Below are 26,295 nucleotides of genomic sequence, written 5' to 3' on the forward strand. Positions count from 1 at the left end.
TATACTTGGTATGATTTCACTTTTCTTAAATTTGTAGTACTTGTTATTTCTCTTCATGTGATTTAGCCAGGGGTTCTTCTGTGTGTACTTGAGGAAAATGTGTATTCTATTTTGGGGGGCTGGAATGTTTTATGTATTTCTTTTAGAACCATGTATTCTGAAGTTTGTTTTAAGTAAAAAAAAAAAAAATTCTTACAAAAAAAATAGTAACTTTAACTGAAGGTACTCATTTGAAATAAAGCATATCAGATGGGAGGTGAGTGGGGGGATGGGTGAAATAGGTGTAGGTAATTAAGAGTACACTTACCATGAACACTGAGTAATGATATATAGAACTATTGAATCAGGGGCTCCTGGGTGGCTCAGTCAGTTAAGTGTCCAGCTCTTGATTTTGGCTCAGGTCATGATCTCAGTGTCATGAGACTAAACGCCAGGTTGAGCTCCATGCTGGGCCTGGAGCCAGCTTAAGATTCTCTCTCTTCCTCTCCACCTCTCCACCTACTAACTCACTCTGTCTTTAAAAAAATTTTTTTTGATTCACTATATTGTAAACCTGAAACTAATATAACACTGTATGTTAGATGTACTGGAATTTAAAAAAATAATAACAAAAAATGAAAAAATATTAAAGTAGGTAAATAGAACACTAAGACATACTGTTTGGTTGCTTTAAAGAGCTATGTAACACATCTTTCACTACAAATATAAACATTTGAATCTAATTATAGTGATACTCTAGAAGAATTTTTGTATACCCAGGAATGTTTTATTACTAAAATGGCCACAGTAGCAAAGCTTAGAGAATATAGTCACTGGTATTTTTTTATTAAAGATTTATTTATTTTTAGAGGGGGTCGGTGGAGAGGCAGAGAGAGAGAGAAACCAAGCAGACTGTGTGCTCAGCACAGAGCCCAACATGGGGCTTGATCTCACGAGCCTGAGATCATGATCTGAGCCAAAACCAAGAGTCAGATGCTTAACTAATTGTGCTAACCAGGTACCCTTGTAGTCACTGGTATTGTAATAGCATTGAATGCTGACATATGGTAGCTACACTTGTGGTGAGCAAAGCATAGTGTATAGATAAGTTGAATCACTTTGTTGTACACCTAAAGGTAATGTAACATTGTGTGTCAACTGTACTCAAAAATGTTTTTTCTAAAAATGAAAACAGTGTACGTTTGAAAATACAAAAATATATATACACATACATATAAGGCCAAAGATGAAAAAAGATGCAAAAATCAGAAGAAAGCTGGTTGTTGCTATCTTAATAACAGTCAAAGTGGATTTTGGCACAAGGATAATTTCTAGAAAGAAAGAGGACATTTCACAATGCTGTAAGGTTTAATTCATTAAAAATAAATAACAAACTTAAATACATATGTACCTAACTACAAAGCTTCAAAGTACATGAAACAAAACTTGAGAGAACCAAAGGGAGAAAGAAAGAAATCTACAATCACAGTTTTAAATAGCAACACCTCTTACTAATTGATAGAATTTGTAGATTAAAAAAATCATTAAGATATAAAAGATTTGAACATCACTACCAACCAACTTGACCTAATTGACATTTATCTAATGATATACTTCAGTACATAGGAATAGAAAAATGGTAAAAGTCCTTCCTTGTTAGTAATCATTTTAAATGTGAAATTATTAAGCTTACCAAGTAAATACAGATTGGCAGAATGGATTAAAAACCGAAAAACCATGATCCCATTATGGGCCGTCCACAAGAGTCTCTTGTTAGACCAAAATTAAATAGGCTAAAGGTAGAAAGATGGGAAGAGACTTTCTATACAAATAGTACTGATATCATACAAAATAGACTTCTGAGTTAAAAACAACAAAAATAATAAAGGTTTATATTTTATATTTTGATAGATGGTGAATTTCTCAAGAAGTTACAATAATTATAAACATATATGTACCAAATGATAGACTCCAAAATATATACAGCAAATTGACAGAAATTAAGGATGAAATAGACATTTCTACAATAATAGTTGGAGATTTCACAACCATCATCATAACTATTATTTGTTGAGCACTCACTATTTGCCAAGATTATTCTAGGCATTTTACATACGTGAATTCCTCTAACTCACAGCAACCCTTGTGGCAGAGTTACTCATTATCCCCATTTTACAAAAGAGGAATTCATGGCATAGAAAAATTAAGTGACATACCAAGGTAACAGCAATGTACTTGGCAGAACCTGAATGGTAGATTCAGTAAATTAGATTTGGTTCTTAGAGATTTTCTATTCAAACCTCCCACTGAAAGAAGGGATTTCTTTCTTTAACATACCTGGTTCTGTGATACTTGTAGGAGCATTGTGTGGATAGAGCATCACCACTTGAAAGAATAAAACATTCTAGTATGGGCTAGTCTCACTGCCATACATTTCTTCCCTGCACTGAATTATAATCTTGTATCTTTGATTCACTGGTCTTAATAATAACAGAAAATAAGCCCATCCTTCTGACAGCTATCAAAGTATGTGAAGATTTTCATGATGTCACTCCCCACCACCCTCAATACCAATTGGAGACCTCAACTCCATACTTTAGGTAACACGGTAGTTAGCATATCAATAAGGAAATGGACCTACTGGAGATATATAGAACACTCCACCAAACAATAGCAGAATTCATTCTTCTCAAGTGAATGTGGAATGTATTCCTATTCCTATGGAACCTATCCTGTTCTTCAGGGCAGACCTTATGTTAGGCCACAAAAATAGTTGATAATTCTCAAAAGATGGACTTCACATGAAGTATCTTCTCTTACCACAATAAAATGAAGCCAGAGATTAAAAAAAAAGCGGGGGGGGGGGAGAAGGAAAACTGGACATTTCACAAATATGTGGAAATTACACAGTAGACTTTTAACCAGTAGGTGAAAGAAGAAATAAAAAGGATATTAGAAAATAATTTGAGAAAAATGGCATTGAAAACACAACATACCAAAACTCATGGGATGGAGTGAAAGCAGTGATCAGAGGGAAATAATTGTTGTAAATGCCTACATTAAAAAAGAAGAAAGATCTGGGGTGCCTGGGTGGCTCAGTCGGTTTAGCATCTGCCTTTGGTTTGGGTCATGATCTCCAGGTCCTGGGGTCAGGCCCTGAGTTGGGCTTCCTGCCACTCGGCAGGGAGTCTGCTTCTCCCTCTTCCTCTGCCCCTCTCCACAGCTCATGCTCTCTTTCTCATTCTCTCTCTCTCTCAAATAAAATCTTTAAAAAAATCTCAAATCAGGGGGTGCCTGGGTGGTTCAGTGGGTTAAAGCCTTTGCCTTCGGCTCAGGTCATGATCCCAGAGTCCTGGGATCAAGCCCCGCATCTGCTCAGAGGGGAGCCTGCTTCCTCCTCTCTCTGCCTGCTTCTCTGCCTACTTGTGATCTCCATCTGTCAATTAAATAAATAAAATCTTTAAAAAAAAAATCTCAAATCAGTAACCTAACTTACATTTCAAGGAACTAGAAAAAAGTAAATTATGTAATGAACTCAGTGCTTAATGGAGCTTGGAATACAATAGGGACTTAATGTTTGTATCTCGCTGTTAGAAGGTGGAGGACGGTCAGGAATGTATCCTCCAGACTGAGAAGGCACTTGAATACTGTAAAACGAAGAAGGCTGTTCTATACCATTTATACAGTTTTATTCAGTGTCACCTACTGACAGGGTATTGGGACAGCAGGTGGACAGAGGATCCAGGGTACTATACCCCCATTCCCCACCCAGCTTGGATCTCAGCCCACAACTTTTATAGTGCAAGGGGTATGATGGTGTGGTCACAAGGTGGTTATCTATAGTGAGGCCATCTGTGTCCTAGAAGATCTGTACTAGTTATCTAAAGTGGTGCCACCTGTGTGCTAGAGCAGGCTGTCTACTAGTTATGTAAAGTGGTGTCATTTCTGCACTGAGGGGAGAACAAGATGCAGGGCCAAAAATGGAGCCAGTGTTGTCACAATCCTATACTCACATACACACTGCTAAAACTAATCATTGAAAACATTTTTAAAATGAGTGTAGGATACTATTTACAGTATTCTTTCCATTTCTGTAGTTTGCTTTGATGGATTATGGTACATATGGGTTTTTAAAACCCATTTTTAAAAATGAGATATTACAGGGGCACCTGGCTGACTCAGTTGGTGGAGCCTGCGACTCTAGATCTCACGGTTGCTTCGTTCAGCCCCACATTGGGTACAAATTGTTAGGGTTGTTAGTTTCAGCCCCATATTGGGTACAAATCTAGAAGTAGATAAAGTTATTACACATATACTGTGAATTTCACCCATTTAAAATGTACAATCCAGTGTGTTTTAGTATATTCATCAAGTTGTGTCTTCATCACAATTAATTTAAGAACATATTTATAACTCTAAAAAGAAACTCCATCAGCAGTCACTCACTCATTTTAGGTGACCACTAATCTTAATTCTGTCTGCATGGATTTGTCTTTTCTGGATGTTTAATGTAAATGGAATCATGCAATATGTGGCCTTTTATGTGTGTCTTCTTTTATGTAGCATAATGTTTTCAAGGCTCATTTCTGTTGTCATATATCAGTCTCCATTCCTTTTTATTGCTGAATAATCTTCCATTGTATGAATATACCACGTTTATTTTTATTGTTTTTTAAAGATTTTATTTATTTATTTGGCAGACAGAGATCAGAAGTAGGCAGAGAGGCAGGCAGAGAGAGAGGAGGAAGCAGGCTCCCTGCTGAGCAGAGAGCCTGATGCAGGGCTCGATCCCAGGACCCTGAGATCATGACCTGAGCCGAAGGCAGAGGCTTAACCCACTGAGCCACCCAGGTGCCCTGAATATACCACATTTTGATTATACACTCATCAGCTGATGAACATTTGGATTGAGTCTACTTTTTTGGCCATTAGGAGTGAGACTGCTGTGAACGTTCATGTACAAGTTTTTGTTTAGATACTTGTTTTTATTTTCTTAGTAACTACTATGATTGGAATTGCTAGTTTATCTGGTAACTCTATGTTTAACTACTAGACTGCTTCTCAAAATGGTTGCACTGTTTTACTTTCCAGTGTATGAAGGTTCCAATTTCTGCACAGTCTTGCCATTATTAGTATCTTTTTTATTTTAGCTGTCCTTGTGGCTGGGCAGTGTCTTATTGTGGTTTTGATTTGACCTTCCCTAAGGACTAATTATGTTGAACTTTTATGTGCTTATTGGCCATTTGCATATCTTCTTTGCAGAAATGTCTATTCAGATCTTATGCCTATTTTTTAACTGGTTTATTTTTCTGTTTGTTGCATTGTGTGAGTTCTTTATATATTCTGTATATAATTCCTTTATTAGATATGTGATTTACAAATATTTTTTCTTATTTTATGGATTTTTCTTTTTACTTTCTAGATGATGTCCTATGACACAAAAGTTTTTAATTTTGATGAAGTCCAATTTATTTTTTCTTTGGCTGCTTTACACTTATGGTATCATATCTACAAAATCATTACATAATCCAAGATCACCAAGATTTATGCTTATTCTTTTAAGTTTTAACTCATTTTTAAAAAATCTTTGATCCATATTGAGTTTTAATATAATGTGAGGTGGGGATACAACATTATTGTTTTGCATGTGGACATCCAGTTGTCCTGACACTGTCTGTTGAAATACTATTCTTTTCTCCATTGAATTATCTCAGAGCACTTGTCCAAAATTGATTGCTTGTAAATATAAGGGTTTATTTCTGGATTGTTCTGTTCCATTGATCTATATTTCTATCCTATTCCAGTACCATGATGTTTTAATTACAGTAGCTTTGTAGTAAGTTTTGAAATCAGGAAATGTGAGTCCTCCAACTTTGTTTCCCTTTTCAAGATTATTTTGGCTCTTTTGGGACTCTTGCATTTCCATATGAGTTTTAGGATCAACTCTTCAATTTTTTTTTTTTTAAGATTTTATTTACTTGACACAGAAAGAGAGCACAAGCAGGGGAAGCAGCTAACAGAGGGAGAGGGAGAAGCAGGCTCCTCCCTGAGCAGGGAGCCCAGTGCAGGGCTCAATCCCAGGACCCTGGGATCATGACCCGAGTCGAAGGCAGATGCTTAACTGACTGAGCCACCCAGCTGCCTCTCAAATCTACAATTAAAAAAGAAAAAAAGACAGCTGGGATTTTGATAGAGATTTCATTAAATCTGTGGACCAGTTTGAGAACTGTTGCTAACTTAACACTCTTAAATCTTTGAATGTGTGAATGTGAAATTTGTTTCAATTTCTTTTCTTTAATTTCTCTCAACAGAGTTTTTTGTGTGGGTTTTCAGTATATGTCTTGCATTTCTTTAAATCATTCCTAAATGTTTTATTCTTTTTGATGCTGTTGTAATTTATTTATTTGTATTAAAGAGGGAGAGAATGTGAGTGAGGGGAGGGGCAGAAGGAGAGGGAGAGAGAGAATCTCCAAGCAGACTTCCCAGTGCACAACGTGGAGCCTGATACAGAGCTTGATCCCAGGACTCTGAGCTCATGATCTGAGCCAAAATCACGAGATGGTTGTTCAGCTGACTGACCCACCCAAGCACCCCATAAATGAGATTGTTTTAATTTCATTTTCAGGTGGTGCATTGCTAATGAACAGAAAGACAATTTGTGTATAAATGTATTACATATTTGTATATTGTATTGCTAAACTTGTTGATTACTTCTAATGTGTGTGTGTGTGTGTGTGTGTGTGTGTGTGTGTGTGTGTGTGGTTTTCTTAGAATTTTCTATATATAGGATCAAGTTACCTGTAAATAGAAGTTGTTTACTTCTTCCCTTCCAGTTAGGATGCCTTTTATGTATTGTTCTGTCCTAATAGGCTTGTCTAGAACTTCTAATACAATGTAGCATAGAAGTCACTGTGTTGCATTTTTATGAAGTGGTGAGGGGGTATAAACTCTTTTTATATCCATTAATATTGAAGGATGATGGCTTCATGAAATTAGTTATCATATATGTAGGACAGTAATTGGGGCTGTTATGACCATGTAACTTTTTTTTCATTGGGGAACACTTTAACAATGTCCTTGTTTTTTTTTCTTTCAGGTTTTCTCAAATAATGACGAAGGCCTTATTAACAAAAAGTTACCCAAAGAACTTCTGTTAAGGTAAATGTAGATAAACTTTAGTGAACTCAGATTTGATTCAGTCATCAAGTTCCAAGACAATCTTCTTTCTCACTATGAGTCCATAGCATAGAAAAACAGACAGAATTAGCCTAACTGACTTTTTGTTTTTGTTTTATAGAATGCTGTTCAGCTTGTTGTTAAATTTTACTTGGTCTAATCCAGAATGTACTAAGTATGTACATAGCATTGGTCTGGATTCTTTTTGTAATGTGGTAAGTATTGTAATAATCTTCAGTAGGTGCCATTGTTTTGGTATCAGTAGATATTCTCAATGTAGTCAGTAACATGAGGAGTGATTACTAAGGTTGTGAGCTCCTGAAGTCCCAGACATGTAGATGTTTTCTGATAAACAAGTTTTTAAAATAAGTACAGCTATATGTTCTTACTGAACACTTAAAATGCTCAGTCCAAATATTGATATATTTTTATCCATCTTATGAGAATTATGTGCTAAGTGACAGTAAGTACTATAAAACATGGTTTTTGTCCTATATTTCTGGCATCACTGAATATGCAATAAATGGTGTTTTGCTTGTCATTTTACCAGATAAATCTATCAACCAACGTTTGTTGATCCTGAGGCACTGCAGTTTCCTTTAGTACTCTACAGTCATCAAAGAAATCTTATTTTAGTTTTGGATGTTCTGTTTTAATTGTTTACAAGTAATACATGTATACATGGTAACCTTTGAGTGGCATTTCCTAAACTCTTCTCATATCACTGATGTTCCTCAAAACAAAACAAGTTTTATGATCAAAGAATGGGAATTACTGCGATAACAAAACCAATTTCTTTAGGGCCTTACTAGGCTAATACATGTGATGATACTCCCAGATGGATAATTGTGGCATTTCAACTTGCTTACCATGGAACTCTTTTAATATTCCATATTAATTCCATATTCTGTGGAAAAAATTCTGGGAAATGTTCACATAGAGTAAGTGATTGGCCAGATGACTCAATTCCCTTAGGTTCTTTCATTTTACTCAGTTAATTAAAAAGAAAATTATTTCACAACAGGATCAAATGAAAAATACAGCAATAATATTTTATTTTGATAAATACTTGTTTGGATGAAAGAATATTCTTTGGCATTTTAGACCCTTTTAAAGTTAAGGAAGTAGTAACAAGAAAGGAATGATATGTTTTTCATATAAACCTGGGAGCTCTTGATCAAGCAGTGAGCTGTTAGAGCCAGCATGGCTGTGTTAGGATGGGCAGGCTGTTACTATATAAATGGAGGGGATGCCATCCACAACAAATGACAAAATTCATGGTGTCCCTTGGAATTGTGCGGTGTTTAATTCCTGGTCTGAACTTTTTCTAGCATAGACATCAAGCTGTCATATGAACATGTCCTCCTCCATCCTCTGGAGAATCCACCAGCTTCAGGCTGACCCATTATTAGTCATTCAACACTTGGGTGTGATTAAACGCCACTCTTCCCATGAATACTACTCCTATCTGTGACTCAAAGCTGCTAACTTAATATTTTCCTCTTTGGTAGGGTTAGCTTTGACACTGTTCTCAGCCTTGGAATAGTTTCTATCTGCTGACAAAAAAGGCGGGGGAATTATATCACTTTCTGTGCTAGTGTGATTTATGAAATGTTATTTTAGAAGTTTTAGTTCTTTCAAAGATCCATGATGGACCCAGCTGTTATGAAATTCTCCAGTTACAGGTTTTGAATCATACCCCAAAGCTCATACAGAGATCAATTTTCAAAACGAATTGCCATTTGAGACCAAATGTTCATAACATGTCTATTCATAGGTTTGTATTCCCACTTCTGCTCTTATTTTGGAGTCTGTGAGGGGAATTTAAATTTTAAAGTACTGCTGCTACAGGTCTTCTCTGACTCGTGAGTCTCAAAATTAACTCTAGCCAACCGTGGTATTTTAATGTTTGTTGGCCTTTAAATCATTTCTGCCATTTTACTCTCAGACCTTATATTCTCAGTAATAGTATTTCTTCCCTTTCCTTTTGTTCCTTTTTGGGCAAAATTCTGAAGAAAGATTTGACCCAAGTTACCAAAGTAGCTGTCTTCATCATCCCTCATGGAGCTTAAGTCTTGATTATCTTGGTTATTTAAATGATGTCTTCATATTTTCAGTATGTCCTAGGCTTACATTTTTACTTCATATTGTAGACTTCTTTGTAACAGTGCAGACTTTGTATTCTTGTTGAATTCCTATTCACCCTCCCTCTTACTTCATCAATGGAAATGAATTCTTTGACCTTAAAATAATCTTACGTACTTGCAGCCAGCTTCTCTTGTGTCTGCTGTTTTGTTTTGTTTTTTAAGATTTTTTATTTATTTGTCAGAGAGAGAGAGAAAGAGCGCACAAGCAGGAGGAGTAGCAGGAAGAGGAAGAAGCAGGCTCCCCACTGAGCAAGGAGCCTGACGTGGGACTCTGTCCCAGGGCCCTGAGATCATGACCCAAGCCAAAGGCAGAGGCTTAAGTGACTAAGCCACCCAGGCGTCCCACCCATGTCTGCCTTTTTTTACTCCATCTGTTACCACCCTCTTAAATTCTCTACTAGCTTCCGCTACTGACCACATCAGGCAAATTCTTAGCTTCCCCTTTGGAACCATTAACAAGCACAACCTAGAATTACGTGTGTCTTTTCATCTCTTTATATCACTTTGAATCCACTCAGAAAAATCCATGAGGTGATTTTTCATCTGATCATCTTATTGTTAGTTTTAAGACTACCCAATATTGTTCACAGATTCCTTCTACCACCCCATCTTTAATTTGTTACTTAGCAAGTTTTTAGAATTTTGCTTTTTCTACCCAACTTTCATTCATAAATTAAGGGTACTCCAGTTCTCCTTCTCTACCCTTTATGCTGACAGAATTCAACAGCTTACAATTTTACTCCTCCTGGGGAGTCAGTTGTATAATGCTTATAACATTATAACGATTGTTATAACAATTATAACAATCTTTAATTTGTTGAAAGCTATATATCTATTAGTGAGTTGGGTTGTCCTTATATTCTGTCCTCACTGTTATTGTCTGTATTACTTTCAGAGCCAAAGTTGGTTGAGATTTCAGTTCTCCCCATTTACTGCTTGTATGACCTTAAAGTGACTTAACTCTTTGGACCATAATTTCCTATATCTACAAAATGGAGATGATAATAGTTCTTACTGAATGGGGTAGTTGCTAGCTCTTAGAGGGACTGGCATTTAATAAATGCTAAATAAATGTTAGCTTTTATTGTTAATATCAATTTTGGATGCCTGAATTACTTATTAAATGCTATGTGATAATGTAGTGAGTTTTACTGCAAACAACTGATAAAAGCAAGCTGTCCTGTTGTGGATCTCAGCATATGCTACTGCTAACAATTCATTTTATCACTCTGGACTGATGCAGTCTCAATGTAAATTGTACATTACCAAATGATAATTAAACTGATAACTACTAAGGCATAGGCAGGTTGGTGGTGGTGTATGTCAACTGGTAATTAGTTTGTATTATAAAAACTATAGCTTCTTGCAAAGAACCATTCTTCTTTTAAGAAAAGTAATCTTATGTGAATTGAGTACTGGTCTAAAGTTCAGACTATAAATTTTAATATTAAGTTTTTTACCTTAAGTTTTTATTTCTATTATGATTGCTTTCAGATGGTGATGATTAAATGAAATGTAAACATGTAAACTACCTCACAAAAAATAGGGGTTGCTACATGCAGTAAATATCTTAAAACATTCAGAGAAGATAAAGCTCTTGTTAGTTATAAATAATAAAGAAATCTCTTATTAGATACATTTTTAAAAACTGAGATCATTATTATTTAGGTCATTTTCTCTCCTTGTAAATTTATGTGGACACATGACAGAATTAAGGACTAATAGTGTTTGTTGGCTTGATGAAGGGAAGTTTGATTACCCTCAACAAGAGAGCTGAGCCTAATAATTCTGGGCAAATGAAATCAACTACACAATTACATACATTTGGCAGTTTTGCTAGTTTCCTAGGGAAAATTATAAGATAACTAGTGCACAGATGTTCAAAATTTTCCTTTTCTTAAGATCATAAACCAATTCCATGAGTGAAAATAATTGTGGTTATTGTTGCAGTCATTAAGTTACAACCCAGTGCCTATGTGTAATTGTGGGACCTTGGGGAGCAGTGCAGTGAAGGGCTCATTCCTGTTTCGGGCAGTATTGAGTGGGTGTTCTTGCCTGCTGGTTGGTTTCAGCATTCCATGGGTTTTTTTCAAGGACTGGTGCATCCACCTCCTGCTATCTGTGATGCCTTATATATATTCCAAGGCAGCTTAACAGGTAAGATGCTCTTTTGGGGATACATACTGCAAATTTAAGTTTAAGCAACTGAGCAGGTTTTTCCTTTTTGTTAAAAATTTTTTTCATTTGTGTGTTCATTTTTATTGCTTTTTACTTTGCATGATGCAATACATGGCTGAATTAGTGTGTGTTGAAATCAGATGCAGAAGCTTAAAGGCCCTTTCTTTTCATTACTTCTATATACTATTATGTACTGTTTTAGGGTTGGCATCTAAGTCCAAATCCTGGCACAAGCAAATTTTCCTTTGTCTAGGTTGAGGGTATAGTTACACATTAAAAGTCTGTTGATGCCTTTAGATATATACATATACATATACATATACATATACATATACATATACATATATATATATTTTTTTAAACTACATTGAGGTGGCATCAAACACCAGTAAAGCTCAACAGATAGGAATGATAGAGCTAGTACATTGTTTTCCAGAGCTTCATCCTGGGAAAGTTATGTTAGAGACCTATTAATTTAAAAACTCTGAATTCAGAAGATTGGTAAGTTTGACCCTATGAATAGTAAAATACATCCAGATATATATACTATACCACAGAAACATAGAGCACAGTGGTAGCCCAGTGATGGGCATTTCACCAGTTAGAATGCATATTATAAGCAGTGGCTACATTCTTCAATGCACAAATAAAATCCTCTTAAAGATTATTAGGTAATAAGGTGGATTATTCTTGATGACTAGAGCTTGAAGAAGGTATGAACAAAGGAAGAAATACAAATGACCAATTTGTATGGCACTCAATAAGGCCCATATTTAAATAAAAATCAAAATAATGAGATATTACTTATCTGGCAAAGCCCAAAAGGTTGATAATATTGGGTTTTGGTAAATAGAAGACAGACACTCTAAGATACTTTAGAGCTGGGAATATAAACTGCTATAGCTATTCTGTGAGGCCACTGGGGGAAATCTTTAAAATGCTAAACGTACATATTCACAAATTCCATTTCTTAGAATTTACTAATAGATACATTTACAAAGACATATATACAGGGATGTATATACTAAGGTATGTATATAGGGATGATTAATACAGCCATTTTTTATTTTTAGTAAATTGAATTACAGAATTGGATTACTCATAATTCTTGGTTAATCATACATTTCCTCATGATCCGTGCATTGCCTTTTCCCCCTCCCCACCATCAAGTTAATATTTTCAGAACTCTGTATTTATGACTCCCTTAACTTTTTTTTTATCTTAAGTATATTTGACTAAATGGTTGCAGTGTTTACTTTTGCTTGTTTATCAACTTTGTAAAAAAAAAAAAAAAACAGTATATCTTCTGAGACATGGTTTTCACTCAAAATTATGTTTCTAAGAGTGACCCATGTTGCTTTGCTTGGCTATTATTCATTTTACTGCTCTATAATATTCTATTGTATGACTGTGCCAAGATTAATTTATTGATCTTTTTTTTTTTTTTAAAGATTTTTTATGTATTTGAGAGAGAACGTGCAAGAGAGCACAAGTTGAGAGTAGGGGCAGGGAGAGACAGAGAAGCAGGCTCCCTGTTGCGTGGGGAGCCTGATCTGGGGCTTGACCCCAGGACCCTGAGATCATGACCTGAGCTGAAGGCAGAGGCTTAACCAACTGAGCCACACAGGTGCCTGTTATTGATTGTTCTTTGCGAAATACTTGGGTTTCCAGTGTTTTGTTAATAAAAGCAGCGCTGCTGTGAAGATCCTCGTAGTTGTCTCTTGGTACAAATATACAGAAGTTTCTCTAGGAGTGAAATCACTGGGGGTCATAGGCTGTACAAATAATCATCTTTATTTTAGTAATATTGTTTTTTCAAAGTAGTCTTATCAACTTACCTTTATACAATGAATAAGAGCCTCTGTTGAGTCACTCTAACATTTAGTGTTGCTGCATGTCTTAAGAGTAGAACAGCATTTCATTGTATTCTTTATTTGAATTTCCCTGAATTCTAGTAGTGTTGAGCATCTATTTATCATTGCATGTATTTCCTTTTCTGTGAAATATATGTTTTGTCTATTAGGTTGTTTCTTGTTGATTTGCCATTGGGGTTTCCTTCCCTCTTATTCTTTATACTGTATCTTCTGAATTTTTTTCTCCATCCAATTTGCCAAATGGTGTCCCAATTTAATAGTCTTTACAAGAGGGCAGTTTGGGGTTTTAATGATTAAAACTTATATTTTATTCACTGTGATTATTATGATTTTCTATTTTGTTATTTCTTTATCTTATCTTTATCTGCCACTCCCCTGCCTCAAACCTTTCCTATTACCTTTAGTGTAAAGTCCACTTAAATTGTTAGAACCTAAATTATTCTCCTAGAAATGCATACTTATTAACTCTTACTCTGTCCCATCTCTCTCTTTTCCAACTTATGTGTAAATTCTGGCAGTTCTGAATTAGCTCCAGTCCCTGAAATTGTCGTTCTCTAATTTGCTTTCTCCTGCACTTATTCTACTTCTTAAAAATGTCTTTTGCTTAGTCTTTTTCACTTAGTTCAGCCTAAGGCTTTCCCCAAGTTCGAGGCTATATTCTCTCCCTCTTGAGTATGCTTATAGATCCTTTAAGCATTTTGTAACTTCTGGTGTTTGACCTGGATTTTATGTATCATAACACAGTAAATCTAGCTTTTAAAATAATTTATATATGTATTTGATACATTAGTTTCAGGTGTATGGTATAATGGTTCAGTATTTGTATATATTGTGAAATGAACATCACAGTAGGTCTAGTTAATATCCATCACTATATATAGTTACAAAAATTTTTTCTTGTGGTGAGAACTTAATATCTACTTGCTTAGCAACTTTCAAATATGCAGTGCAGCATTATTAACTATAGTCACCATGCTGTATGTTACATCCCCATGATTTATTTCTGTTGTGACTGGAGTTTGTACCTTTTGACCACTCCTTTGCCTCCAACTTCTGGCAACCACATATCTATTCTCTCTATCTATGAGCTCAGTTTTTGTTTTGGATTTCACATATAAGTGAGATCATACAGTATTTGTCTTTCTCTGTGTAAGTTATTTAATTTACCATAATGCCCTCTAAGTCCATACGTGTTGCAAATGGCAAGATTTCCCTTTTTTATGGCTGAATAATACTGCATTATATGTATATATATATGTGTGTGTGTATATATATATATACACACACACACACACACACCACATTTTCTTTATCCATTCATTTATAAGCAACTTAGGTTTGCTTCCATATCCATAGACAATCTTACTATTTTAAGTAATGCTACAGTAAACATGGGAGTGCATATATCTTTACAAGTCATTTTCATTTTCTTAGATAAACACCCAGAAGTGGAATTGCTATATCATATGGTAGTTCTATCTTTAATTTTTTGAGGAACCTCCATACTGTTTTCTGTTTTCCACAGTGGCTGTACCAGTTTACATTCTCACCAGCACTGTATAAGGGTTCCATTTTCTCCGCATCCTCACCAACACTTAACATTTCTTGTCTTTTTAATACTAACCATTATGACAGGTGTGAGTTGATATTTCATTGTACTTATTATTTGCATTTCCATGATGATTAGTGATGTGAGCACCTTCTCATGTACATGTTGGCCATCTGTATGTCTTCTTGGGAAAAATGTCTATTTAGGTCCTCAGCCCATTTTTTTATTGGGTTGTTTGGGGGTGGGTTTTTTGCTATTGAATTGCATAAGTTCTTTATGCGTTTTGTATATTAACTTTTTTCAGATATATAATTTGCAAATATCTTCTACCATTTGGTGGGTTGCCTTTTCATTGTGTTAATGGTTTTCTTTGCTATGCAGAAGCTTTTTAGTTTGATGTAATCCTTATTTATTTTTGCTTTTGTTGCCTTTTTTGCTTATTTTTTTGCTCTTGGTGTCAAATCCAAAAAATCATCGCCAAGACCAATGTCAGGAAGCATCCTGCCTATGTTTTCTTCTAAGAGTTTTATGGTTTCAAGTCTCATTCAAGTTTTTAATCCATTTTCAATTAGTTTTTGTTTATGATATAAGATAGTGGTCCAATTTCATTCTTTGAATGTGACTGTCCAGTTTTTCCAGAACTACTTTTTGAAGAGACTGTTCTTTCTCCATTATATATTCTTAGGTACTTTGTTGTGAATTAATTGACCATATAGTCATGGGTTTATATTTGGGCTATCTCGTCTGTTTCATTGATTATCTGTCTGTTTTTATGCTGATTCCATACTGTTCTATTTACTATAGCTTTGTAATATAATTTGAATTCTATTGAGTTCCTTATATTTTCAGTACAACCTTTGTACTGAGGTTAATATTTTCTGACTGGATCTTTCTCCCAGTGTGTAACTTATTTTCTTCCCCATTCTTTAAAACATATTTTGATGAGCCAGACACCTTTTATAAAATCAAATATATCAGTCTTTTATGGTTAGTGTTTTTTGTGTTTTGATAAGGAACATCTTTCTTACCCTGAAAACAGATATATTCACATGTATTTTCTTCTGAAAGTTAAAAAGTTTTGTTTCTGATATTTCAGTTTGTAATCACCCGGGTGTTAGTCTTTATTTATAAGATAGAATCCATTTTTATTTTCTTTTTCATGTGGATTATCAGTTTTTCAGGTTCATTTGTTAACTGGTCCTTCCTTTCCTCAAAAGAATGCCATTATTACCTCTATCATATACTCTATTCTCTAATAATTATATAGTTACTTAGTTTTTACTCTGTTTCATTGGTTAATTTTCTGTGTGCCAATACACACAGAAGACATCTGTATTTTTGGGTGACTAGGACCTTTAAATTTATTTCTCATTATTTTTATCTGATTCTGGAGTTAATGCAAGCCTGTAGAATTGAGTTATGGAGCATTCAGGCTTTTCCTGCTCTCTGAAATAGTCCAAGTGTTTTGGTTTAACTGTCCTTTGAAAGGCTGATAAAACCAGAAAAGACCTCGAATAGCTAAAGGAATGTTGAAAAAGAAAGCCAAAGTTGGAGGCGTCACAATTCCAGACTTCAAGCTCTATTACAACGCTGTCATCATCAAGACAGTACGGTACTGGAACAAAGACAGACGCATAAATCAGTGGAACACAATAGTAAGCCCAGAAATAGACCCTCAACTCTATGGTCAACTAATCTTCATTAAAGCAGAAAAGAATGTCCAATGGAAAAAAGGCAGTTTCTTCAACAAATGGCATTGGGAAAATTGGACAGCTGCATGCAGAAAAATGAAACTGGACCATTTCCGTACACCACACACGAAAATAGACTCAAAATGGACGAAGGACCTCAATGTGAGAAAGGAATCCATCAAAATCCTTCAGGAGAACACAGGCAGCAACCTCTTCGACCTCAGCCATGGCAATTTCTTCCTAGAAACATCGCCAAAGGCAAGGGAAGCAAGGGCAAAAAAGAACTATTGGGACTTCATCGAGATCAAAAGCTTTTGCACAGCAAAGGAAACAGTCAGCAAAACCAAAAGACAACCGACAGAATGGGAGAAGATATTTGCAAACGACATATCAGATAAAGGGCTAGTATCCAAAAAATCTATAAAGAACTTATCAAACTCAACACCCAAAGAACAAATAATCCGATCAGGAAATGGGCAGAGGACATGAACAAACATTTCTGCAAAGAAGACATCCAGATGGCCAACAGACACATGAAGACGTGCTCCACATCACTCGGCATCAGGGAAATACAAATCGATACCTCAATGAGATACCACCTCACACCAGTCAGAATGGCTAAAATTAACAAGTCAGGAATTGACAGATGCTGGCGAGGATGCGGAGAAAGGGGAACCCTCCTCCAGTGTTGGTGGGAATGCAAGCTGGTGCAGCCACTCTGGAAAACAGCATGGAGGTTCCTCAAAAAGCTGAAAATAGAGCTACCCTACGACCCAGCAATTGCACTACTGGGTATTTACCCTAAAGGTACAAATGTAGTGATCCGAAGGGGCACGTGCACCCGAATGTTTATAGCAGCAATGTCCACAATAGCTAAACTATGGAAAGAGCCTAGATATCCATCGACAGATGAATGGATAAAGAAGAGGTGGTCTATATATATACACAATGGAATACTATGCAACCATCAAAAGAAATGAAATCTTGCCATTTGTGACAACATGGATGGAACTAGAGGGTATTATGCTGAGTGAAAGAAGTCAATCAGAGAAAGATAATTATCATCTGCTCTCCCTGATATGAGGAAGTTGAGAGACAACGTGGGGGGTTTGTGGATTAGGGAAGGAAAAAATGAAACAAGATGGGATCGGGAGGGAAACAAACCATGAGAGAGTCTTGATCTCACAAAACAAACTGAGGGTTGCCAGCAGGGGAGGGGTAGGAAGAAGGTGGTTGGGTTATGGACATCGGGGAAGGTATGTGCTATGGTGAGTGCTGTGATGTATGTAAACCTGATGATTCACAGACTTGTACCCTTGGGCCTAGTAATACATTATACGTTAATAAAAAATTAAAAAAAATAAATGAAAGACTGATAAAACTAAAATTCTAAAATTGAGCCTAGAATTTTCTCTGTGGGAAAATTTTTAACTAACTTGATATAAGGATTTTTTAAGCTTTCATTTTTTTCTTGGGTCACTTTGGTAGTTTCATTTTTCTAGGCATTTGTCTGTTTTTTCTGAGTTTAAAAATTTGTTGTTAGGGTTTTTTTTTGAAAGGATATTCTGTCCCACTGTATCTTATTTATTATTCAAATATTAACATACAGTGTTATATTAGTTTCAGGTGTACAGTGTAATACAACAATTCTATACATTTCTCAGTGTTCATCAAGTATACTGTTCATTCTGTTTATTTTACCTATTACCCCACCCACCTCCTTTCTGGCAACCACCAGTTCTCTGAATTTAAGAGTCTAGTTTTTTGTTCATCTCTTTTTTTCTTTGTCTTTTTGTTTCTTAAATTCCACATATGAATGAAATCATATAGTATTTGTCTTTCTCTTATTTCACCTAGTATTATGCCATCTTAGTCCATCCATATTATTATAAATAGCAAGATTTCATTCTTTTTACGGCTGAATAATATTCCATTTTATATATATACCATGTCTTCTTTATCCATTCATCTATCAGTGGACACTTAGGTTGCTTACATATCTTGGCTCTTGTAAATAAAGCTGCAATAAACAGAGAAGTGCATATACCTTTTCAATTTAGTGTTTTTGTTTTCTTTCGTTAAATACCCAGTAGTGGAATTACTGGATCATATGGCAATTCTATTTTTAATTTTTCAAGGAACTGCCATACTGTTTTCCACAGTGGTTGCACCAGTTTGGATTCCCAGCAACAGTCTATGAGGGCTCGTTTTCTCCACATGCTTGCCAACACTTGTTTCTTGTTTTGTTTTTTTAATTTTAGCCAGTTTTGATAGTTCTATTTTTGTTTAACTCTACAGTATCTGCTGTCATGTACTTTTTTTCATTTGAACTGTCATTAATTTATGTTTAAGTGCTTACCCCATTTTTGATCAATTTTACTAAAAGTTTACCTATTTTGTTAGCACTTTTAAAGAACCAGATTTTGGCTTTATTATTATAGTTGTTGTTGTTATTATTTTGGCTTAAAAACAGAAATTTCTTTTCTCACAATTGTGGAGGCTTGAAGTGTGAGACCCAGGTGTCAGCATGGTTGGTTTATTCAAAGACCCCCTGTCCTTGGCTTCGTAGGTGGCCATGTTTTCCCTATGTCCTCACATGGTTTACCATCTGTAGTAGTCTGTATTTTAATCTCTTATTATGAAGAGATATGGATTAGAGCCCACTCTAATGACTTCATTTTACTTTAATTATGTGTTTAAATATCTTGTCTCCATATGCAGTCACACTCTGAGGTACTTGGGTTTAAGACTTTAGTATTTGAATTTTGGGAGTATCCAATTCAGCCCATAGTTGTACATGTTAGCATATGTGTACATGTGTAGTTATGTGTACGTATATATGTATTGGGTGGACATATTTGTGTGTGTATATGAATGTATATGTGAACATGTGCCTGTGTATGTGTATTATGTGGGCATATGAGTATATATATGTTTGTGTGTGAGAACATTCCAACCAGTGGAAACAGCACTTGAAAAAATTATACTGTATTTGGAGAATCTCGCACATTTTAGTTTCCTTCTACTCTTGGCCCATGTGTGTATTTATTTGCATTTAGTTGGAAGTGCATGGAACATAATCATTTTCCTCTGAGCTTTCTGCTACCTAACATTTTGTGATTACCCTCCCCTGTCAGCACATAAAAGTGGTTAATAACCACTTAAAATTTTTTCTTCTTTTGTTGAATTATTTCATAACAACATCCTGTAGTAGAATCACTGACAAAGAGAACATTTTATAGCTCTTGACAAAATCATTGCTTTCCAAATGTAATGAATTTTCTTATTGAAATATATTTGACACATAACATTGTGTATGTTTAAGATATATAGCATGTTTGATTTGGTAGCTTATACATTACAGTATGATTGTCATTATAGCTTTAGCTAACACCTCTATCACATCATGTAATTATCAGTTCTTTTTTGTGGTGGGAATAATTAAGATCTGGTCTCTTACAATTCTTTTTTGTGGTGGGAATAATTAAGATCTGGTCTCTTAGCCGTTTTGGTTTTATACTAGAGTACTGTTACCTGTAATCACTATGGATCTCCAGGATTTGTTTACCTACTAGCTACAGATTTGTACCCTTCAACAACATCTCTTCCATTCCCCCACCTCTTAGCCCCTGGTAATTATTTTACTCTTTAGTTTTATGAGTTCAGTGAGTGATGTCATATGATATTTGTCTTTCTCTATCTGACTTATCTCAGCATAATGCCCTCAGGGTCCATCCATATTGTTGCAAATGGCAGGATTTCCTTCTTTCCCATGGGTAACTAATACACGCACATGCAGGTGTGTGCTCGCGTGCGTGTGCACGTGTGTGCGCGCGCGCACACACACACACACTACATCTTCTTTATCCATCTGTTGATGGACATTCAGGTTGTTTCCGTATCTTGGCTCTTGTGAATAATGCTGCAGTAAACATGGGAGTGTATATATTTCTTCAGCATCCTGTTTTCATTGTCTTTGGTTATATGCCCAGAATTGGAATTGCTAGATTATATAGTGGTTCTGTTTTTAATTTTTTCAGGAACCTCCATATCATACCCGAACCAAATCACAACTGTTTCTCCCTTCTCCAGAAGTAACTGCTATCTTGATTTTTATAGTTATCACTGTATTTCTTTTTTAGATTTATCACCCAAATGTGTATCCTTAGACTTATATTCTCTCTTGGCCACTGAAAATTTACAGATCTTTTTGAGTCTCTGATAATTAGTAGGGCCCCTGTTCATCTCTTTCTGTTCCATACATATGCTGTTAAAAAACTTGGGTTATTTGACTTGCTGAAGTTCCCACAGTCTAGGTTTTGTTAATTGCGTCCTCATGGTACAATTTCAGCATGCTTCCTTTATCATCTATATTTCTTGGAAATTGATAGCTGGATCCAGAGGCTTGATCAGACTCAGGTTCTGTGCCTTTGGTAAGATTTTATGTGGTGGTCTTCCTTCAGGAGTCACAAAATGTCTGGTTTTCTTGTAGGGGATGCTAGCATCTATTGATGTTTACTATCTATTGATCATTAACTTATTGGGGCTGCAAATTGATATTCTGATTCTTTTTTCATTTATTAGTTAGAATACTTGTATAAAGAGCTATTTCTCCTCGTTCGTATTTGATTATGAAGTGTTAGAGTTTACATACAAAAAAAATCAGGGTAAGTGCCTGATTCTTTATTTGCCAGTTTTTGAAAGAGATATGTGAAGATATGACATTTGGGGGAAAAACATCTGCATAGTTTCATATAATCTTCCACAGCAATCTATATTAATTACAAAGAGAAAAATAGTAACTTTATAATGAGGCAGTCTGGCAGACATCATCTTATTCAAATGACCGCAGTTAACATTACCAATAACGGGACAAATGGACACCATGTGCCCTCTGATGTAATGAACAAGAAGACCACAATATTTGCTGTGGCATTCCTGACAGAAATTAATAACCTGAATCTAATCATGATGAAACAGCAGATACACACAGGAGGAGATCCTATATGCTTAAAAAATACTAAAGTCAAGAAAGATAAAGAAAGACTGAGTGTCCTAGAATCAAAGAGACTAAAGAGACAAAACAACTAACTGCAATATGTGGTCCTAGGCCAGGAAAAAATGTTTTTCTTTTGTTTTAAAGACCACTAATGGCCCAGTTGGCACATGTTTAATAAGAGCTCTAGATTAAATAATAGTACTGTACTGCTGTCCTCTTTTTTTGATAATTGTACTGTGTCTTTGAAAAAGGAGATACTTGAGTAATTAGAGGTAAATGAACATCATGTCTGCAGCTTGCTCTGAAACATTTCAGAGACCGTGACATATATGTGTGTATATGATGTTTGTTAAAAGAAAGGCTGAAGTATATAAAAATTATTAGAATTTATTTGAGGAAGAATCACTTTGAATGGGGCAGAGCCAAAGTGGGAGTGGTTGGGAGTGCTCTACCAGTCAGAGCCAGGGGAAAATCACCTACATAGAAGGTGGGAAGACAAAGAAAGGAAGTTATCTGATTGGCTGTGTCTTAAAGCTTCTTTGCTCTTTATGATTGGTTGTCCTTAGTGTTCTGATTTTGTAACTTTGGGGTATTTAAAGGCTCAGATTTTTGATTGCTTAGGTAGGTACCACAGCCTTAGAGCCACCTCAGTCTAATAGCCTCCCTGTTTAATTAATGTAATATATATACATATATATATATATAATATATATATGTTAATATATATTAATGTGATTATATATGTTCCCATATATATATGGTAATGCAAATACAATATATTGTTAGCACTTGGGAAATCTGGATGAAAAGTGCACAAGAATTCCTTGTCCTATTTTTGCAACTTTTCTGTAGTTTGAAATTACTTAAAATTATTAGTTGGTTTTTTATCATCTTCTGAAGGGGACTTAGACTTTTTGTATTATAAATTTATGAATTTAAACCTATTTAATAATTTTCAGTTCATTGCTGTTACTACTTTTATTGAAATTCGCATGGTCTTGTCTTTGACTCCTGAGCCCTTTTACATAACCCTAGTAGTTTTGATAGTTTCCTTCCTGACACATATACAGATGTATGAGGCTCATTTCATATATTCTCTGCCCCAGACCTGGAATCAGCCATTTTTTCAAGAAGTGTTGGTTTCTTTTTGTAGGAAAGGGTATTTCAGGACTACAGTCTGGTTGCTAGAGGTATTTCTAGGCCTTTTCAGTATATTCAACATATATATAGAGATGAGAAACTCATGATTTCATACTGATATATCTGCTGCAAATTCAGGACTCTGTTATTACTTCATCAGTCTGAAGTCTGCATCTCCTTTCTTCCACACTAATAGTCCTGGTTATGACACAGGGGATTATACAATTAGGATATCCTAATATAGATTAAGATATCTTAATATCCTAAGTCCTAATGCTCATTTGCTTTATCCACATCACAATCACCATAGCCTCAGAATAACAACACCGGTATAGTTTTTACCAGTATAATTACTGAAAACAGTGACATTTGTTTGCATTTGTTCTCTCTTTCTCCTCACCCCTGCTTTTATTTTTTTTTAAGTTTTTATTTATTTATTTGACAGACAGAGATCACAAGTAGGCAGAGAGACAGGCAGAGAGAGAGGGGGGAAAGCAGGCTCCCTGCTGAGCAGAGAACCTGTTGTGGGGCTTGATCTCGGGACCCTGGGATCATGACCTGAGCCAAAGGCAGAGGCTTTAACCCACTGAACCACCCAGGCGCCCGACTCACCCCTGCTTTTAAATGGTTGTACTAAATCTACATTATCAAGTGTGTAGCCACCATATATTATACCCTCTCTCTTTTAACTCTCATTGAGCTTATTTAATGCTCACCACCAGTCTTTATTTATAGTCATTTTGTTGTCTGGTGCTTGTTCTCCAGAAGATTCATTCTTCAGGCAGGGTTCATGGGAACAGTATTCTCTAAGGTCTTTATGTTGATACCAGCTTGTACCCTTTATACTTGAAATCCAGTTTTGCTGTGTATAAACTTCTGTGTTTACATTCTTCTTTTCCTGATTATCTTAAATCTGTTATTTCATTTGCTTCTACCATAAAGCGTTGTATATGTAGTTGGAATAGGGATGAATACTTTAACAGCTGGGTTATCTCATTATGGATATTTTGATGTGTCATCTAAATTTGACAGGTGACAGTTTCTTAAAGATTAGTTGCAATTTGAAATTTTTAAAACCACAGCAATCAACCCTTTATACTTTACTAAGTTAAATTCCATTTGTCTTTGAATAGATCTTTTCCTCATTCAAAGTGCATTTTGAAACGTCATAAATTTATCATTTGGAAAATATCAAGATTTGGGACACCGAACAGGGGTGCCTGTGTGGCTCAGTCAGTTGAGCATCATACTCTTGATTTTTGCTCAGGTTCTGGTCTCAGGATCGTGAGGTTGAGCCCCACATTTGTTCTACACTCAGTATGGCGTCTGCTTGAGATTTTCATCCTCTGTCCCACCCCCCACACCCCTGCTCACTCGCATGTGTACTCGCTCTCTCTCTCTCAATAAATAAATAAGTAAATACAATCTTTATTAAAAAAAAAAAGATTAGGGACATTGATAATTCATGGTAGCCAGTATAAGTTTTCCAAAATTCTAATTTTTATTTAAAAGCTTGAATTTTGTCATTGGCACAATTTTCCTTGAAGTGGCAGTCTCATTTCATTTTTAGAAAATGTCTGTTATGTACTTGAGTCTGAATTACCATAATTTATGTCAGCTATTCCTTCATGTTTCATTAAAAAAGTGAACTAGGGGCGCCTGGGTGGCTCAGTGGGTTAAGCCGCTGCCTTCGGCTCAGGTCATGATCTCAGGGTCCTGGGATCGAGTCCCACGTCAGGCTCTCTGCTCAGCAGGGAGCCTGGTTCCCTCTCTCTCTCTCTCTGCCTGCCTCTCCGTCTACTTGTGATCTCTCTCTGTCAAATAAATAAAATCTTAAAAAAAAAAAGTGAACTAGTTTAAGAAAAATAGTGGCTAGTTTAGCTCATAGCTCAAACAATTGTTTTTTTCCTAAGACAACCATTTGAAACCTTTCCTTTGGCTCTTTTCAGTTTATTGCATGAATGAGTTACTCTAGTCCAAGCTAAAAGCAGACCTCAAATGGTTTCATTATACAAGCAGTGAGGTTTTTAAACTTGTGACAAGGGACAGAAGGAAAATTCTACTCATTGCAAGGAAATCCTCACTTAAGGTTCAGTAAGCCAAAAGCACTTAAAACCCATGAACCTTCAGCTGGTCATCCTTAGCCAGCCCAGTCCCTGTGAGGAACTGGCATATGTTCTTGTGCTGGTGACCCTTTAGCTGAATTACTTCTCCATATTCTGAATGCTCACTTATATTACCATTGCAGGCAAGTTTCTTCTTTTTTTAAAAAAAGATTTTATTTATTTATTTGACAGACAGAGATCACAGGTAGGCAGAGAGGCAGGCAGAGAGAGACGGGGTGGGGGGCAGGGGGCGGGAAGCAGGCTCCCTGCTGAGCAGAGAGCCCGATGCAGGGCTCAATCCCAGGACCCTGGGATCAGGACCAGAGCCGAAGGCAGAGGCTTTAACCCACTGAGACACACAGGTGCCCCGCAAGTTTCTTCTTAAACACCTTCTCTAGCTTCTTTTTATTGTAATTATTCTTGATCCCTTGGACGGTAGTAAGGGTCTTCCTCCCATTTTCTCTGCTGAATTCTTATATGGATATGATCCTTAGTGCCTGCAGGAAGCAAATCATCACCCTTACTTGCATCAGCAGAGGGGTGGAAAGAGTGGAGGTTCTTGATAGCAGACATACAATGTGATTCCTTTTCCTCTGTGGGAAAAGGCAGTGGTGGTGGTGGGATGGAGTGTTGTGCAGTGAGGGGGCTCAGTGATTGGGACCAAAAACCATTTGAAACCTTTTATGTGTACCTACCATTTTGTCACACAGAAATTAAAAAGATATGTGCTCAAAAGTTAAGATTCAATAAAATCAATCATTTGTTTCTGCTTTGTCCAGGACATTCTTAAGTAGAACTTCTGTTTTGTTTTGTTTTGTTTTGTTTAATGATTGTTATTTTGGGTTTTAAACACTGAGGGCCTGGCATTGAAGGCTAAAATGACTCTTAAGTACAGTTTCCCACTGCCTTTATTTGTGCTCAGGAACCAGCAGTTTGCCCACCATTTCTTTTGCACCATTAGTGGAAGGGTTAATACGGAAAAGGTAAATGACATCTTTGTATTAAGAATAGTTTTGATCTATGGAATTCCTGAAAGAGTCTCAGATGATTTTCATGGGTCTCTGGAGCATATTTTGAGGATTGCTAGGAGATTTCTGTGTGTGCAAGTGGCACATATCATGTTCCCACATTTAAACCACATAGCACCACCTGACTGCTGCAAAAGAGGAAGAGGCAGCTAGCTGCTCTCCAAAATCCATATAGCCCTGTTCTTCCTGGGCACACAGTAGGCATGCATGCCCAGGGAAAGAGAAAAACATGACATTTGATGAGCAGCTAGCCATTTATGCCCTAGTCTGCCTTTCTGGTGACCAGATTACCATATTGGTGACCCTTATTTCCACACAGAACACACCTCATCCCCAAAAGGTAAACCAAATCCCATCCATTCACTGCATCCAGCTCCAAGCGTAGGATCTCTGGCTGATATGCAGTCTTCTCTGTCATATCTCCATGTG

At 36.0% G+C, this 26,295-nt stretch overlaps 1 protein-coding gene and 1 pseudogene across 4 annotated transcripts in view; one reads left to right on the top strand and one right to left on the bottom strand.

Moving 5' to 3' along the window:
• FBXL2 (F-box and leucine rich repeat protein 2) overlaps window positions 1-26,295 on the top strand; it is a 130,811-nt gene that overhangs the window by 19,715 nt on the left and 84,801 nt on the right. For 3 of the 4 annotated variants that reach the window (XM_032861319.1, XM_032861320.1, XM_032861321.1), the window contains exon 2: window positions 7,076-7,137. In XM_032861319.1, the coding sequence (XP_032717210.1) occupies window positions 7,076-7,137 (62 nt within the window). Of the gene's footprint in view, window positions 1-7,074; window positions 7,138-26,295 lie in introns of those variants that run through there. The other variant, XM_032861322.1, reaches the window with a different exon arrangement.
• LOC116869789 lies at window positions 24,741-25,411 on the bottom strand (annotated as a pseudogene).

The sequence above is a fragment of the Lontra canadensis genome, unplaced genomic scaffold (genome assembly GCF_010015895.1).
Source record: "Lontra canadensis isolate GAN:19392208 unplaced genomic scaffold, GSC_riverotter_1.0 scaffold20, whole genome shotgun sequence".
NCBI classification, from domain to species: domain Eukaryota; kingdom Metazoa; phylum Chordata; class Mammalia; order Carnivora; family Mustelidae; genus Lontra; species Lontra canadensis.